The 16,790-nt window shown below is 37.3% G+C and overlaps 1 protein-coding gene across 3 annotated transcripts in view; it reads left to right on the forward strand.

The window, feature by feature from the left end:
• The window catches only part of ndfip1.S (Nedd4 family interacting protein 1 S homeolog), a 41,432-nt gene that overhangs the window by 10,042 nt on the left and 14,600 nt on the right, over positions 1–16,790 (forward strand). For all 3 annotated transcript variants that reach the window (XM_041587429.1, NM_001097115.1, XM_041587428.1), the window contains 1 exon segment: positions 15,309–15,396. In XM_041587429.1, the coding sequence (XP_041443363.1) occupies positions 15,309–15,396 (88 nt within the window).

A 16,790-nucleotide genomic window follows, 5' to 3' on the forward strand; every position in this document is an offset into this window, starting at 1 on the left:
TTTAGGACTGCAGTAAACAGAAAAACTGTATTTGTTGGCTGTAGTTGGAATAGTCGCATGGTTCTGCTCCCTCAACTGCTTAGGGCTTTACACATGGGCATTTTTTTATGGGTTTGACGCGCGTTAAAACGCAGGTTTGAGCGCGAAAAAACACATTCACTAGTTAATTCCATTATTTCCCTCATTCCCTCCCTCACTCATTTCTCCTGAGTGTTCTCAGTTGCAATTCCGTTTGAGTATGTTTGTTTTAGGGATGCACCAAATCCAGAATTCGGTTCGGTATTCGGGGAGGATTCGGCCATTTTCAACAGTATTCAAATTCGACCAAATCCTTGTACCTGGCCGAACCGAATCCTTAAAATCATGTGACTTTTCATCACAAAACAAGGAAGTAACTTCATGCGTGGCTGCCTTTTTCCCTCCCCCTCACTGATTTGCATATGCAAATTAGGGTTCGGATTCAGTTCGGTATTCGGCCGAATCTTTCACAAAGGATTCGGCTGAATCCAAAAAAGTGGATTTGGTGCATCCCTAGTTTGTTTAGATGCAGCATGCTGCATTTTCTTGTGATTGACGCACATTTAGCTATCACTAGAATAGAGGATTGCATTTGGAACTGAAACTGGGGCAAACAAAAACATGTTTAAAGAAGAATTCAACCCCTTATTAAAAAAACCCTACCCCCCCTACCCTACATAGACCCCCCCTCCCTCCTCCCAGGGCATCGGAGTTCACGGCAGCCATCTTTTTCTCTTCGGTAATCTTCAGGAAGTAAGTGCCGTATCGGCGCATGCATAGTTGGAGAAGTCTACCGTCACTGAACAACTGTGCATGCACCAAAAGACACAGAAATTGCCGAAGTGCCAGAAGAAGACCCGAAGATTACTGAAGAAGAAGAAGATTGCTGCCGTGAACTCCGATGCCCTGAATCTGCACCGAGGGGATAAGTAAAAAGTTAGGGGCATTTACCCGGTGTAAATCAGTTGCCTTCAATTTATTTGGAATCACTCAGACTCCATTGGATTACAGCCTGGAGGGAATGATCCTCTCTAATATTAGTGTTCCTTTCAATATGCTTCATATTAGTAACAACTGTTATTGAAGGAGGTGAAGAATGTATTTTCTCGTTCCTGCGTCGTGTAGTTGAACATTAGCAGTGCCCTCCAAAGCTCTGCATTTACACAGGTCACATAAATGACGTCTCTCTGAACATACACTTATTTTCCAGGAGAAATAATCATCTGCTCCGACCACAGAGTTCCTTTTCGGGTTGCTGGGGGATGACATAAGCATAAGCTTGGTAGGAAATGCTGAATGGTTGCACACCATAATGTGTTCTGAATCATCGTTCTAAACCATAACCAGCAGCAAGTAAGCCCTAGTTTTTTTTAAACTGAAACTATTGCTAAACCAAGAGCATTTTGCACATATGTATTCATGCTAAAACATTCACCTTCTAAGTACAACCTTTCATCAGTTAGAACAAGAAAGCAACATTTTTCTCCTTGTTGTGAGGAAATGGCGAAATGTGTGTTTGTGTAAAGAGCCTACTTTTCACACATCCATTATCTGTGAGTGCCTTCCCCACCTACTGAAACCTCAACACATTCTAACAAAGGGTAACTTGATATCTCTTCTGTCCTATATCTAGTTGCTTCAGGGGAGACAAATGCTGATTCAACAGAATTCATTTTCCTCCGTGGCTGCTAGTTTGAAATCTGAGCTGCTTTGTTTTGTTTAGGAATGTTGTTCTGCGGAAAGAAGAGGCTCTCTTATTTGTATCTATTGGAGAGGGGATTATATGGGTTTGTACAGTTGGTTAAAGATTTTTATCGATTCAGTTAGGACCAAGACGGGCTGTATATTTACTGCCAAGTTGCAGGCCAAGTCTGACATGAGAAAATGGTAGGAGTATAAAGCTTAGCGAACCATGGCTTCAACAAACATAACAAAGTTATTTGGCCAACAATGTGGATTTGAATCTGGACGAAACAGATATATGGTATCTAGTGATTCACACAATAACCATCCATCAGTCCATAGTATATATGAGGTGGATCAATGCTGAAATGTGAATGACTCGGAATGTTGTTTTGAGTATTATATATGTATATATATATATATATATATATATATATATATATATATATATATATATATATATATATATAAAATACACAAAAGCCATGAATATCTTGTATCCTTATAAACGGTGAGTTCTGATGTCATCAGTTATAAATGGTGAGTTCTGATGTCATTTCTGTCACATGACTCACTGAAACGTGTGTATTATAATAAATAAAGTACCCCTAGTTGCAAAATATGAGGATATTAGAAGTTACCTCGGAGTTCCATGACCTGTATAAAAACTCCTCGGTAGCTTATAATAAATATCCTTATAATTTACAAGAGGGGGTACTTTATTCACTATATAAATGTTGACTATTGATGTCATCAGTTTTCCCCTTGTTGGAAAATATGAGGATATTAGAAGTAACTTTGGAGTTCCATGACCTGTATAAAGGATATATAGGAGGTACTTTATTCACTATATATATATATATATATATATATATATATATATATATATATATATATATATATATATATATATATATATATATATATATATATATATATATATATATATATATATATATATATATATATATATATATATATAAAATACTCAAAACAACATTCCGAGTCATTCACATTTCAGCATTGATCCACCTCATATATACTATGGACTGATGGATGGTTATTGTGTGAATCACTAGATACCATATATCTGTTTCGTCCAGATTCCAATCCACATTGTTGGCCAAATAACTTTGTTATGTTTGTTGAAGCCATGGTTCGCTAAGCTTTATACTCCTACCATTTTCTCATGTCAGACTTGGCCTGCAACTTGGCTGCAGCCTTTTTTGGCATCACTGGAGACTTTGAATGCACTGAAAGCTGGCAGTCAGATATTTGACAGCTGGCTGTAGATTTTACAAAGTACAGCAGTTAAATAGGGACATCTCTGTGTCATCCTGTAATTAAATAGTACTTTAGAAATATGCCTCCTTTCCTCCATGGAAAGTAGTGGTGCTGCTGAGTGGCTGCTTGATGTAATATTTCCTTGTATTTGGTACCCTAATTCCCCAATTAATACTTTTATATCAAAACAAAAGGTTAAACATTTTCATGGTCGCAGTTTTTATAGGCTACAACGTGTTACATAAGGATGGTATCACCTTTTTTTTCCTCCTCAATATCCAACCTTCCTTTCTGACCAAAACTGAGTCAAGACTGCAATGAAACTTCTAAGTACTTTTGTTCACAGGGGCACCATTTATATAAAGTTATTCTGTACCCAGATTAACCAGGTTAGTGACTGCAGTTATTACAAGGTTTGCAAAGCTGAACTGTATTACACACACACACACACACGATTATGGCTTAATGTTTTTGTCTCACATAATCCTAATAATAGCTTTATAGAATCTTTGAGATCTTAGTTCAGGTTGTCACATGCCCTTGAAAGCGTGACTAGTGTGGAAACGGTCAAGTGTGCACCAACTGAAACAAAATGACAGAAGCTCTGCTGCTGCATGGTAATTGAGGAAAAACCTGCAAATAAATTCACCAACACAATGGACACAATTCAATAGTTGTTGAAGTTTTAGCACAGGACTGGGGAAGTGTATAAAAATGTAGAAGAGCATTGCAGTGCCCTGTTGTTTTTGCTAAAGGGTTACTGTACATATATGTAACACACCATGTGCCAACTTGTGCTTTTATTCTTTTTTAAAGGGGACCTGCCGGCCCAAAAAAATTATTGCAAATCCTATTTTATCACGTTAGTAAAGCAGAATAAATGTTAATTACACTATATAAATTATTTGAATCTTGTTTCCTTTGGACTGGGAATTCATAATTATAGCAAGCAGGCAGGAGCCATTTTGTGGACACTGTTATTAAGACAAGCCTTGCATCAGCCCAAAATCTTGTTTGTGCACCAGAATGGGGGACCTGATGTCCATCCCCATGCCCTGGCTACACAATTAAATGGTGAAGAGAACTGGGGAATGTGGGGAGAGCAGTGACATCTAGGAAGTGCTGAATGGAAAGTGAAAGTAATTGTCTGCCCCGACTCTATGACTAAGACATAGAGGAGGGGCAGACAATATTTGATTGACAGCTGAGATTTTTAAATGTGCTTACAACAGCTATGAATGCTTTAATAAAAAAACGAATTTGGATTTCATGTTTAATTGGAAAAGGACTTTTACTATACAGCTTTTTATGTCTGGGTGACGGGTCCCCTTAACCTCTACCTGCAATGCAGTCAGGACAACAGCACCTCCTTCAAGGCCTCTCATTTAAGTAGATGTAGATTTTAAATCACAGTGTAATTGCTTCAAGGATATTGTATAAAGTGACCCATAGGGTTAAAGGTTTAGTTCACCTTTAAATGAACTTTTAGTATGATATAGAGAGTAATATTCTAAGACAATTTGCAATTGGTTTTAATTTTTTATTATTTCTGGTTTTTGAGTTATTTTTTATTTAGCAGGTCTCCAGCCATCCAGTTGCTAGGGTTTGAATTACCCTAGCAACCGTGCAGTAATATAAATAAGAGACTGGAATGTGAATAGGAGATGGTCTGAATAGATAGATGAGTATTAAAAAGTAGCAATAACAATAAATTTGTAGCCTTACAGAGCATTTATTTTTAGATGGGGTCAGTGACCCCCATTTGAAGAGTCAGAAGAAGGCAACTATATAAAAAAAATATAAAAAGAGCAAAAAATGAAGGCCAATGAAAAGATGCTTAGAATGGGCCATTCTATACCATACTAAAAGTTAACGTAAAGGTGAACCACCCCCTTTAAATCTCCTATTGGTTTTGGAATTCTCCTATTGTGAATGGCTTTTCCTCTTTAGACTCCACCTGCTATAAAGGGGGTATGTTGCTGGGCAGTATGGAACACGAGGCCCCAGTAAGGCGTTCCCCACATTTTATTTAACATTATATTTGTCTGTTCTTTGTTATGACTGAATTTCTTAGTCTCAACTGCACAAGAACTGGCACGACTGTTATGACAGACTTAAAAAGTCACTTGCCAGTGATCATTCGGTGAATATTGCAAAACCTGCACATTTGTTTATGCAACGGTAACGTTTTGCTTCCAAAAACAAATATTCCTAGAAAGTGTAATAGTTACATAGTGAGTTATTCCTGTCAGCAGAAACCTGATCCTCTCCATTCAATAAATAATATTCAGGTAAGGAATTGCAAGGATTTTTGTATAACTTTTAATTATATTGCTGACAGGCCACTTGTATACAGTAAACGTGAGGCCCACGAAACCCCCACAACATGAATCCATATGATACCTTAGTTATAGATAAATATAGAATAATATAACCCCAAAAAAGTCACACTCCATGCATTCTATTTGTAGTCTTTTAGTGTCTCATTAGTAGTCACTCTTAGGGTAGGGACACACTGGGCGATTTGGGGAGATTTAGTCGCCTGGCGACTAATCGCAGCGACTTTTCTTCCGGAATGCCTCCCCTCACTCTGCGCCTGGATAAAATGAAAAGTCGCCGGCGCTAATCACACACGGCGATTCGTTTTCCGAAGTCACCCGAAGTTGCCTCACGAGGAAACTTCGGGCGACTTCGGAAAACGAATCGCCGCGTGTGATTAGCGCAGGCGATTTTTCATTTTAGCCAGGCGCAGAGCGAGGGGAGGCATTCGGGGAAGATTGGTCGTGGAAAGTTGCGGCGATTAGTCGCCAGGCGACTAAATCTCCCCAAATCGCCCAGTGTGTCCCTACCCTTAATGACAACACTGCACTAGTGGAATCAGAAATCTGATCTGTTTTTGCTTGTTTGGACACCCTTGATATTATCTGACAGTTGGTGCTCTGCATAACATTTGTAACCCATTTTAGTAGTTTTCAGTCAGTTGCTCTACAGTTCAAGAGATAACAAGGCATGGAAAAGTTCAGGAGATATTTTGCTTGAAAGTCATAACTACAGCTATGGAATCCTTTATCCAGAAACCCAATATCCAGAAAGCTCTAAATCACAGAAAGACCATCTTCTTTTTTAAAAAAAATTGTTTATCTCTGTAATAATAAAAAAGTATAAATATATTGGTGGTACACCCACCCTATTGGGTTAGTTTAATGTTTACATATTGTTTTTTAAAGGAACAGGTCAGTGTAAAAATAAAAACTGGGTAAATAGATAGTATGTGCAAAATAAAACATTAGGGATCCACCGAATCCACTATTTTGGATTTGGCCAAACCCCGGAATCCTTCTCAAAAGATTCGGCCGAATACCGAACCAAATCCTAATTTGCATATGTAAATTAGGGGTGTGAAAGGGAAACATTTTTTACTTCCTTGTTTTGTGACAAAAAGTCACACGATTTCACTCCCGCCCCTAATTTGCACATGCAAATTTGGATTCGGTTCGGCCGGGCAGAAGGATTCGGCCAAATCCGAATCCTACTGAAAAAGGCCAAATCCTGGATTCGGTGCATCCCTATAAAACATGTTTCTAATCTAGTTAGTTAGCCAAATATGTAATGTATAAAGGCTGGAGTGACTGTATGTCTAACATAATAGCCAGAACATTACTTCCTGCTTTTCAGCTCTCTAACTCTGAGTTAGTTAGTGACTTTAAGGGGAGCCACATGGGACATATCTGTTCAGTGAGTTTGCAATTGATCCTCAGCATTCAGCTCAGATTCAAAATCAACAGTTATAACCCATGTGGCTCCCCTCAAGTCACTGATTGTTTACTGCCTGGTAACCAATCAGTGGAAACCAAGAGAGCTGCAAAGCAGGAAGTAGTGTTCTGGCTATTATGTTAGACAATCCAGTCACTCCAGCCTTTATACATTACATTTTTGGCTAACTAACTATATTAGAAACATTTTCTATTTTGTACAGCCTATCTATTTACCCAGTTTTTATTTTTACGCTGAACAATTCTTTTAAGTGAGCTTATGGTATGGTGATCTAAGATACAGAAATATCACTTACCAGAAAACCAGAGGTTCCAAGCATTCCAGAAAATAAATCAGATACCTGTAATAATGTTTTTCTATGCTGATTATAAAAATGCCTGGGCTATTTCTGCTTCAGTGATTCTCTGAAACTCACTAGGTTACTGTGGAAACACAGCATGAAAAGTTTTAGTGAACATGCTTTAAAGTAACCTTGATTTGAAGATTTTGAAAAGCCTGACACAGTGTGGGCAGCTTCAGTCACCTTTCAATGGCTTAAGTATTTTATTTGTGTAATTCCAGGTTTGACATCCTCCATAATTTCTAGAATCGTAGCTGCACAACAGAGCAGAGTAACCCCACTGTGTTTGTGTGTTGTTCTTACACGTGTATATGGAATGATGACCATGTTTAAACAATCTCACCTTAAAATTATAATATATGTTTTTGCTGAATCGTCAGACTACAATAAATGCATTATAGAACTCATTACTGTACAGCATGAACAAAAAAATAACAGTTACAGGTATGGGATCTCTTATCTGAAACCCCTTATCCAGAAAGCTCTGAATTATGGGAAGGCTGTTTCCCATAGGCTCCATTTTAATGAAATAATTAAAAAAAAAAGTAAAATTATTTCCTTATTCTCTATAATAATAAAACGGTACCTTGTCTTGATCCCGGCTGAGACATAATAAGTCCTTATTGAATACAAAACAATCCTATTGGGTTTAACTAAATTTAAATGCTTCCTTAGCAGATTTAGAGGCACATTGATCAAAGATCGAATTTCGAGTTTGTGTGAGTTTTACCTTAAATTTCGAATATATGCAGAATTTGACTGGGAGGTTATTTAAGAAAAAAATTGAATAACTAAAACTCAGACAAATTTTACCGACCCGAAATTCAGAAAAACAGCCTTCTGATATTAATATCGGTTGACCTTCCAGGCATAAACCTGGATTGATCAGGGAATATTATATCTTGTACATTTAAGGGCAGTTTTGTTGCTAGCAATCGTGCTAGGATTTTTGCATCCACATTAATGAGTGAAATGGGCCTGGACAAGGAGCACTCCTTCCTCGGTTTGGAGATGAGGAATATTAATGTTTCCCACAGAGAGCGGGAAGATAGGACTCCTGTATATCTCTGTTGTACAGTTAACAATGACACAATTTGTTAGCATGTTGTTTATACCACTCTGTATGTAAACATCTCTTGCCTGTGGGGAAGGCCCAGATTGCTGACCTCCATACACTTTTATATGATTAAAGTACACATATGGGACCTGTTGTCTAGAATGTGGGAACCTGGGTTTTTTTTTCAGGAGAAGTAATTTGGATCTCCATACCCAACGTATACTAAAAATATAATTTATATGTTAAATGAACCCAATAGAATGATTTGCCTCCAATAGGAATGAATTATGTCTTAATTGGGAATCAAGTACATAAAGGTCACTACTTTATTATCACAAAGAAAAGGGAAATAATTTTAATTATTTGATCAAAATGGATTCCATGGGACTTGGTCTTCCCATAATATGTATCTTTCTGGGTAATGGGTTTCGGATAACTGATCCCATACCTGTATAATATAGCACATGCAGAGCCCTGAGGGATATGGAGCTTTATAGGATCTTTTTTTTGCATAGACAAGTACAAGGAACCAGAAGCCACCACTTTAGACTTAATTAAACTTTGATTTGGAGCAGCATAGGTGGTTCTTCATAGTAAGAGCAGTGGATTAGTGGAATGCCTTGCTGGGTGATGCTTAGATGGCAGGTTGTGTTTGTGTCTTTAAGAGTTGATTGACTGATTGCCCCGGGAAGCATAATATCCAAGGCTATTTTGATCTTAAAAGGGTAGTTCAACTTAAAATTTATTTTGAATATAATGTAGATGTTGTTATTCTGCGACAATTTGCGATTGGTCTTTATTTGACATTTTTTCAATGTTTTTTTCAGTTTATATTTAGCTTTTTGTTCAGCAGCTCTCCATTTGGTATTTTAGCAGCTTATTTATCCTAGCAATCAGGCAGATGTTTGAACGAGAGATGGGAATATGAATAGCAGAGGGTCTGCATAGAAAGATAAGTAATTAAAAGTAATAATAACTTAAAAACTGTAGCCGCTAAGGGCAAACGTTTTTGGCTGACTGGGTCAGTGACTCCATTTGAAAAATATAGAAGAGGAATGCAAATATTTAAGAAACTATTTAATGAAAACCAATTGCAAACTTGCTAGGAATTGTACAATATATGCACTGGGGTTCATTTTGAAGTGTAGAACTTGACAGACTTTTGTCTTTTTTCAACCCAAATTAACTTCGTGACTTTATTGCTCCTTTATGTCCCTTTGGCCAACTATCAAAACTGTATTAAACTGTATCAAAAAGGTTGATGAAAAAGCAGGAAGTAGTGTTCTGGCTATTATGTTACACATCCAGTTACTCCAGCCTTTATACATTACATTTTTGGATAACTAACTATATTAGAAACATTTTGTTTGCACAGCCTATTTTTTTCCCAATTTTTATTTTTACATTGAACTGTTCCTTTAATAAAACATGAAGAATGAATGGAAATATTATGTGAAGCATGTTAGACACATGATTTATGTAAAGTAACATTACAGATTGTACATTGATATACAGCATTACACACTTAACAAGTTTATTATTTTTTCTGGAACCTGTCTAAAGAGTTTTGTGTGTCATATGGGAGTATGGTCCCTTTTATTATTGATATCACTCCAGTAATAAAATAAAAACATTTTATTTTAAATCTGTGCAGAATATGTTGGCACTTTATAAATATGTGTTAATAATCTACAAAATAACAAAAATATTGATTGTTGCTGAAGCTTGTGTTTGGTTATTTCTAAACTGCGGTTTTTATGGTGTTTGCAGAGTAAATAACCGTTCCTGATATTCAAGCTACAGTATATAACAAAAGCCCTTCTGAGCAGTGACCTGCTAAATGTTACCTGAGTGTTGAGGGAATAAGGAATTTGTTTGTTACAATGAAGTTCGGGTTTTCAATAGCTGCTAAACGAGATCCTTCTCTTCCATTTTCCTGCATGCCATTTGTTATCTGATGTACTGGCATTATTTAATCTAGTCTCTTAAAAAATAGAGCGGTGTATAATAGCCAGTTGCTGGAGGGTGCACAGCAGCTATACCCTCGCAAGGGGTTTAATGAAAGAAAATACTTTATTACATTTGCACACTCCTACAAATGCTTGTAACATCAGATAATGGAATGGATGTGCAGCACCGGTTGATTTTGCAGCCTCTTTTTATATAAAGGGACTGCTGAATAATGGATGATATTGTGAGTAAGTACTGAGTAAAATGGCCTAGAGCAGAGAAATAGCTTTTATCTCTCCTAATGCAGATTTCTGAAAGGCATCCTGATAGAATATCTTTCTGGAGAGGAAACAAGGGGAAAGCAATTTCTGTTGGTTATTAACCGTTTCATTTGTGACAGGCAATGACTCCCAAATCCAGTGTGTTGTGAATGAAAGAACAGTGGTATGGGATTATATAATTGTGCGTATTTTTATCTGGACATCAGTGTCAAATAGTCCATTTATTTATATGTTGCAATTAAAGGTGATTGCACGAGGCGCTTTGCGCCCATGGGAAATCTCCTTTTCTGCAGGCAGCAAATCTCATCTTGAACGGAGGTTAAGGGCTCTTACTGACGAGCGGTTGAAGCTGCGCTCTCCTGCGTTACGTTTTTCAGCGTTCAGCCGCAGGGGAGCGTAGGAATAGACGCATTTAGCTTTTTTCAATGGGGCTGTACTCACACAGGCGCATGTAGGCGCCGAACACAGGTTGAGACGCAACATGCTGCATTTTTCCTGCGTTCGGCGCCTACACGCGCCTGTGTGAGTACAGCCCCATTGAAAAAAGCTAAATGCGTCTATTCCTGCGCTCCCCTGCGGCTGAACGCTGAAAAATGGAATGCAGGGGAGCGCAGCTACAACCACTCGTCATTAAGAGCCCTAAAGGTAAAAATATGAATTGCACAATACGGCGTATAAGGGTGACTATGCTTAATTAATATGTCTTAGCTGTGGCAATTTCCATTAACCCCCTGTGCAAAGGTATTTTTAGGAACTGTTGAAAATAGGAAGTTAAACGGGTTGTTCACCTTTTTTCAGTTCAGTTGTTTTCAGATTGTTCACCATATACAGACTTTTTCTTTTTTTTACTGTTTTCCAATTGTTTTTAAAGTTTAAAGTGGTGGTTCACCTTTAAGTTAACTTTTAGTATGTTACAAAATGGCCAATTCAAAACAACTTTTCAATTGGCCTTCATTTTTTATTTTGTATGGTTTTTGAAATTATTTGCATTTTTCTACTGACTCTTTCCAGCTTTCAAATGGGGGTCACTGACACCATCTAAAAAACAAATGCTCTGTAAGGCTACAAATGTATTCTTATTGCTACTTTTTATTACTCATCTTTCTGTTCAGGCCTCTCCTATTCATATTCCAGTCTCTTATTCAAATCAGTGCATGGTTGCTAGGGGAATTTGGACCCTAGCAACGAGATTGCTGAAAATGCAAACTGGAGAGCTGCTGAATAAAAAGAGAAATAACTTAAAAACCGCAAAAAATAAAAAAATAAAACCAATTGCAAATTGTCTCAGAATTGTCTCACTCTCTATATCAGGGGTCCCCAACCTTTTTCCACCCGTGAGCAACATTCAGATGGAACAAGAGTTGGGGAGCAACACAAGCATGAAAAATGTTCCTGGCTAGTGCCAAGTAAGGGTTGTGATTGACTATTGGTAGCCACTATGTGGACTGGCAGCCTACAGGAGCCTCTGTTTGGTAGGACACCTGGTTTTTATACAACTTTCAAGCCTGGAATTCAAAAATAATCACCTGCTCTGAGGCCACTGGGAGCAACATCCAAGGGGTTGGGGAGCAACATCCAAGGGGTTGGGGAGCAACATGTTGCTCACGAGCTACTGGTTGGGGACCACTGCTCTATATCATACTAAAAAATTACTTAAAGGTGAACAACCCCTTTAATGGTTTTGTCTCTGGAAATTCAGTCTGGCAGCTCAGTGTTCCATGAGGAGTTTCTGAACTGTTACAAATTGCTACATTTAGTTGATACAATTAGTTGATACATTTCTCAGCAGCATCTGTGGAGTATTAGCAACTATTGTATCAATTCTAACAGCTGTCTGTAATGAAACCCATGGATTCTGCTCAGCAGGGACAAAGATAACAAATGTATCAACTGAGGGGCAGATTTATCAAGGGTCGAATTTCAAGGGTTAAAAAACCCTCGAATTCGACCCTCGAAGTAAAATCCTTCGAATTCGATCTCAGCGCAAAATGTTTGATCGAACGATCGAATAAAAATCGGTGGATCGAACGATAAAATCCTTCGAATCGAACGATTTTAAGCGATCGATCTAATGATTTTTATTCGATCATAAAAAGTGCCCAAAACCTATCTACAATGCCCCATAGGCTAACATTCAAATTCGGTAGCTTTTATTTGGGTATTGAGTATTGAGTCAAAGGATTTTTTAAAGAGACAGTACATCGATTATCGAATGGTTGAACGATTTTTCCTTTGAATCGTTTGAATCATTCTATTCGATGGAATTTGATCGAATTTGACCAATTCGATGGTCAAAGTACCCAAAAAATTACTTCGAAATTCAAATATTTTTGTATTCGAACTATTCACTCGAGCTTAGTAAATCTGCCCCCAAATGTATCAATTTAGAGCAGTTAAAGAGTCGTTGACCCCCCCCGAGCTGCTTTTGAAGGAGAAAAATGAAAGTTTACACTTCAATATTAGAAAAACAAATAGAAAATAGAAAGTAATTGAAAAAGTCTTTATTTCTGGTGAACAATCTGAAACCAATGGAACTGAAAAAAGTGTTTGAAGGTGAACAAACCCTTTAAGAAAAATAGGAGCAATTGATTTACAGAAAATGATATGATCTAATATTGTATGCAGTGTTAAATAAGATGAGTTAAATTGTAAATTAATGCATATAATGCTGTTATTGTTTTACCTTTTCTTCTCCTCCCCAGGCTGCTGGGATGTAACACAAAGATATATATAGATAGATAGATAAATATAGATATATATAGATGACTACTGATCATGACTTATTTACAAATATACAGACAGCTAGAAGCTCTAAGGAAGTAGGCATGCAAGAAGAATTATTCAGATCCCTTATGCTTCTTGGAAAAACTGATTTTCAGAAAATATGTTTTCTTGTGTAGTTGCACCAGAAAGTGTTGAGTAAATTAGCATAAGATATACAATTAGGTCCATAAATCTTTGGACAACTTTTTTCTAATTTTGGTTCTGCACATGACCACAATGAATTTTAAATGATGCAGTTGAACTGCAGACTTTCAGCTTTAATTTAGTGGGCTGAACAAAAAAGATTGCATAAAAACGTGAGGAACTAAAGCCTTTTATTAACACAATCACTTCATATCTAATACCACGCACTAAATTTATCGAATCAAATTAGACTAAACTCGATTAGCGTTTTTTCCCCGAAAAAAAACTTGAATGTCAGGAAGAGTATTAACATGTCCAATTTGGTCCCCGGATCTCTCCCATTGACTTATACATGAACTCGGCAGGTTTTAGGTGACAAATAGTCGAATTCGCATTTTTAAAGGGCCAGAGTATGAAAAAACTCAAATTGGATAATTCACAATTTGAATTTGAGAGTTTTTTTTCGAATTTTCAATTCAACCCTTAATAAATCTGCCCCAACATGTTGGAGGAGTGTGGTCAAGAACCTTCTACAAAATCCTCTGTAAGGTTGACGACTCTTAACATAATTACTTATTTATAAAGATAGGGGCTGAATTGCAGAAGTGCCTATAGCAACAAATAAGCATTTTGCATTGAAGAATCTACTACCAGTTAACACAGGAAAGCAAAGATCTGATTTGGTTTTGCTATGAGCAACCTGTGCAAATTAGTACATTTTTGTAACATACAGAGATATATGTATCAGTTGCAGGTAGATGCAAATATGGATGTCTTAACCTGTATGCTGAACACTCATTTATGCACAAGGAAATTTAAGGAATGTCTTCTCACCTAGTTTGTCAGATCTGCTAAAAGAAAGGCTCTTGTTAGTCTTATTTATGATAACTGCATTTATTGATATATTATATTATATTATTATATATTATTTATTGGTATATTTTGCTTTAGGAAAATGTAAACCTGGCAGTCACAACAGATTGGTATTTTCTCTCTCTTTCTCTCTCATTTCAATTTGTTCATACAGTTTGATTTATTTTATTACATGCTGTATGCATTGTTTATTATGCATAAATAGAAGATGCTCTATCTATCTATCTATCTATCTATCTATCTCTATCTATATATTATACATACTCATGTAACAAAGAAACTGTTAGTTAAAATAAACATATATATATATATATATATATATATATATATATATATATATATATATATATATATATATATATATATATAAAATGCTGATTTATTTCACATAATTTTACATCTTATCCGATGTTTCTCAATGTGGGACCGAAACGTTGGATAAGACTTAAAATTCTGTGAAATAAATCAACAAAAATAAATCAACAAAGACTTTCAGCTTTAAAGGAATTGTTCAGTGTAAAAATAAAAACTGGGTAAATAGATAGGCTGTGCAAAATAAAAAATGTTTCTAATATAGTTAGTTAGCCAAAAATGTAATGTATAAAGGCTGGAGGGATTTGATGTATAACACGTCAGTCAGAGCACTACTTCCTGCTTTTCAGCTCTCTTGGTTTACACTGACTGGTTACCCTGGCTACCAGGCAGTAACCAATCAGAGACTTGAGGGGTGGCCACATGGGTCATTTCTGTTGCTGTTGAATCTGAGCTGAATGCTGAGGATCAATTACAAACTCACTGAACAGAAATGTACCATGTGGCCCCCCTTCAAGTCGCTGACTAGCTCAGAGTTATAGAGCTGAAAAGCAGGAAGTTGGATTCTGGCTGTTTTATTAGACATCTGTTCACTCCAGACTTTATATATTACATTTTTGGCTAACCAACTATATTAGAAACATTTTTTATTTTGCACAGCCTATCTATTTACCCAGTTTTTATTTTCACATTAAACTGTTCCTTTAATTCAGTGGGTTGAACAAAAAGTTTGCATAAAAAAGTGAGCAACTAAAGCCATTTTTGGTCAGTTTGCTGTTTACAATAGTTTAGGTTACACTTTAATTTTCTTCTTTATTTTCTGTCTTAGTTACAAAATGAAGAAGATCCTGAAGAAAATCCTCAGGGTGCCACAGATGCCCCACCACCATACAGCAGTATCGCTGGTGAAAGTTCAGGTAAGTGACTCATACAATGACTGTAAAACCATTGCCCTTCAGAGTAAGCATCCCAAACTATTTACAGACACTAAAGATTTATTGAACTGGAAAGAGACCAGAATGCTCAGATGACCTTTCTTGTGTCTTTCCTGAGTAGAGCAACATCAGAAGAGTTCTTTGTTTTTGTTTTGTACAGTCTGTACTGACCAGCAGGTGGCGGGCTTGTTACATAGGTCACTATTAGCCGATTTATTTAAGGTTTACATTTTATTTAAAGGAGAAGGAAAGGTTAAAAGTAAGTAAGCTTTATCAGAAAGGTCTATATAAATATACCAGTAAATCCTCAAAGTAATGCTGCTCTGAGTCCTCTGTCAAAAGAAACACAGCATTTATTTCCTTCTATTGTGTACACATGGGCTTCTGTATCAGACTTCTTGCCTTCAGCTTGAACCTCCTTGCCCCGGTCATGAGCATGCTCAGTTTGCTCCTCTTCCCCCCCTCCCTTTCTCTGCTGTAATCTGAGCCCAGAGCTATAAGTGAGCAGGGAGAGAATCAGGCAGGAAGTGAAGTCACACCAAGCTAATACTGCAGCTGCTATTCTAAACAAACAGAGAGCTTCTAGAGATTTTTACTCAGGTATGGTAAAACATTCTACAGAATAAATATAGCATTCTAGATTGCACTATTGCAGCTAATCTATTGGCAATAAAATGCCTCTGTATCTTTCCTTCTCCTTTAAATCATTAGGTTTTCTGTTCATAATTAGGGATGTCGCGGACTGTTCGCCCGCGAACTAATTCGCGCGAACATCGACCGTTTGCGTCCGCCGAATGTTCGCGAACGTCGCGCGACGTTCGCCAATTTGGGTTCGCCTTAGCTGGCGCTTATTTTTGCCCTCTCACCCCAGAGCAGCAGATACATGGCAGCCAATCAGGAAGCTCTCCCTCCTGGACCACCCCCACACCCCCTGGACCACTCCCCTTCCATATATAAACTGAAGCCCTGCAGCGTTTTTTCATTCTGCCTGTGTGTGCTTGGAAGTGCTAGTGTAGGGAGAGAGCTGTTTAGTGATTTGAGGGACAGTTGATAGTAACTTTGCTGGCTAGTAATCTACTTGATACTGCTCTGTATTGTAGGGACAGAACTCTGCAGGGATTTGAGGGACAGTGAGTTTAGGTTAGTTAGCTTTGCTGACTAGTAATCTACCTTCTACTGCAGTGCTCTGTATGTAGCTGCTGTGGGCACTGCTTCTGATCTCATCTGCTGACTGCTGTAATAACCCAATAGTCCTTGCTTTTATTTTCTTTTTTGTTTTTTTACTTTGCTACTATAAGAGCCCAGTGCTATTAGTCTAGCCGTGTTGGGGAGTGGGACTGGTGTGCTGCTCCTCCTAGTAGTTCACCACTACCAGC

This window comes from Xenopus laevis, chromosome 3S, assembly GCF_017654675.1.
Source record: "Xenopus laevis strain J_2021 chromosome 3S, Xenopus_laevis_v10.1, whole genome shotgun sequence".
NCBI classification, from domain to species: domain Eukaryota; kingdom Metazoa; phylum Chordata; class Amphibia; order Anura; family Pipidae; genus Xenopus; species Xenopus laevis.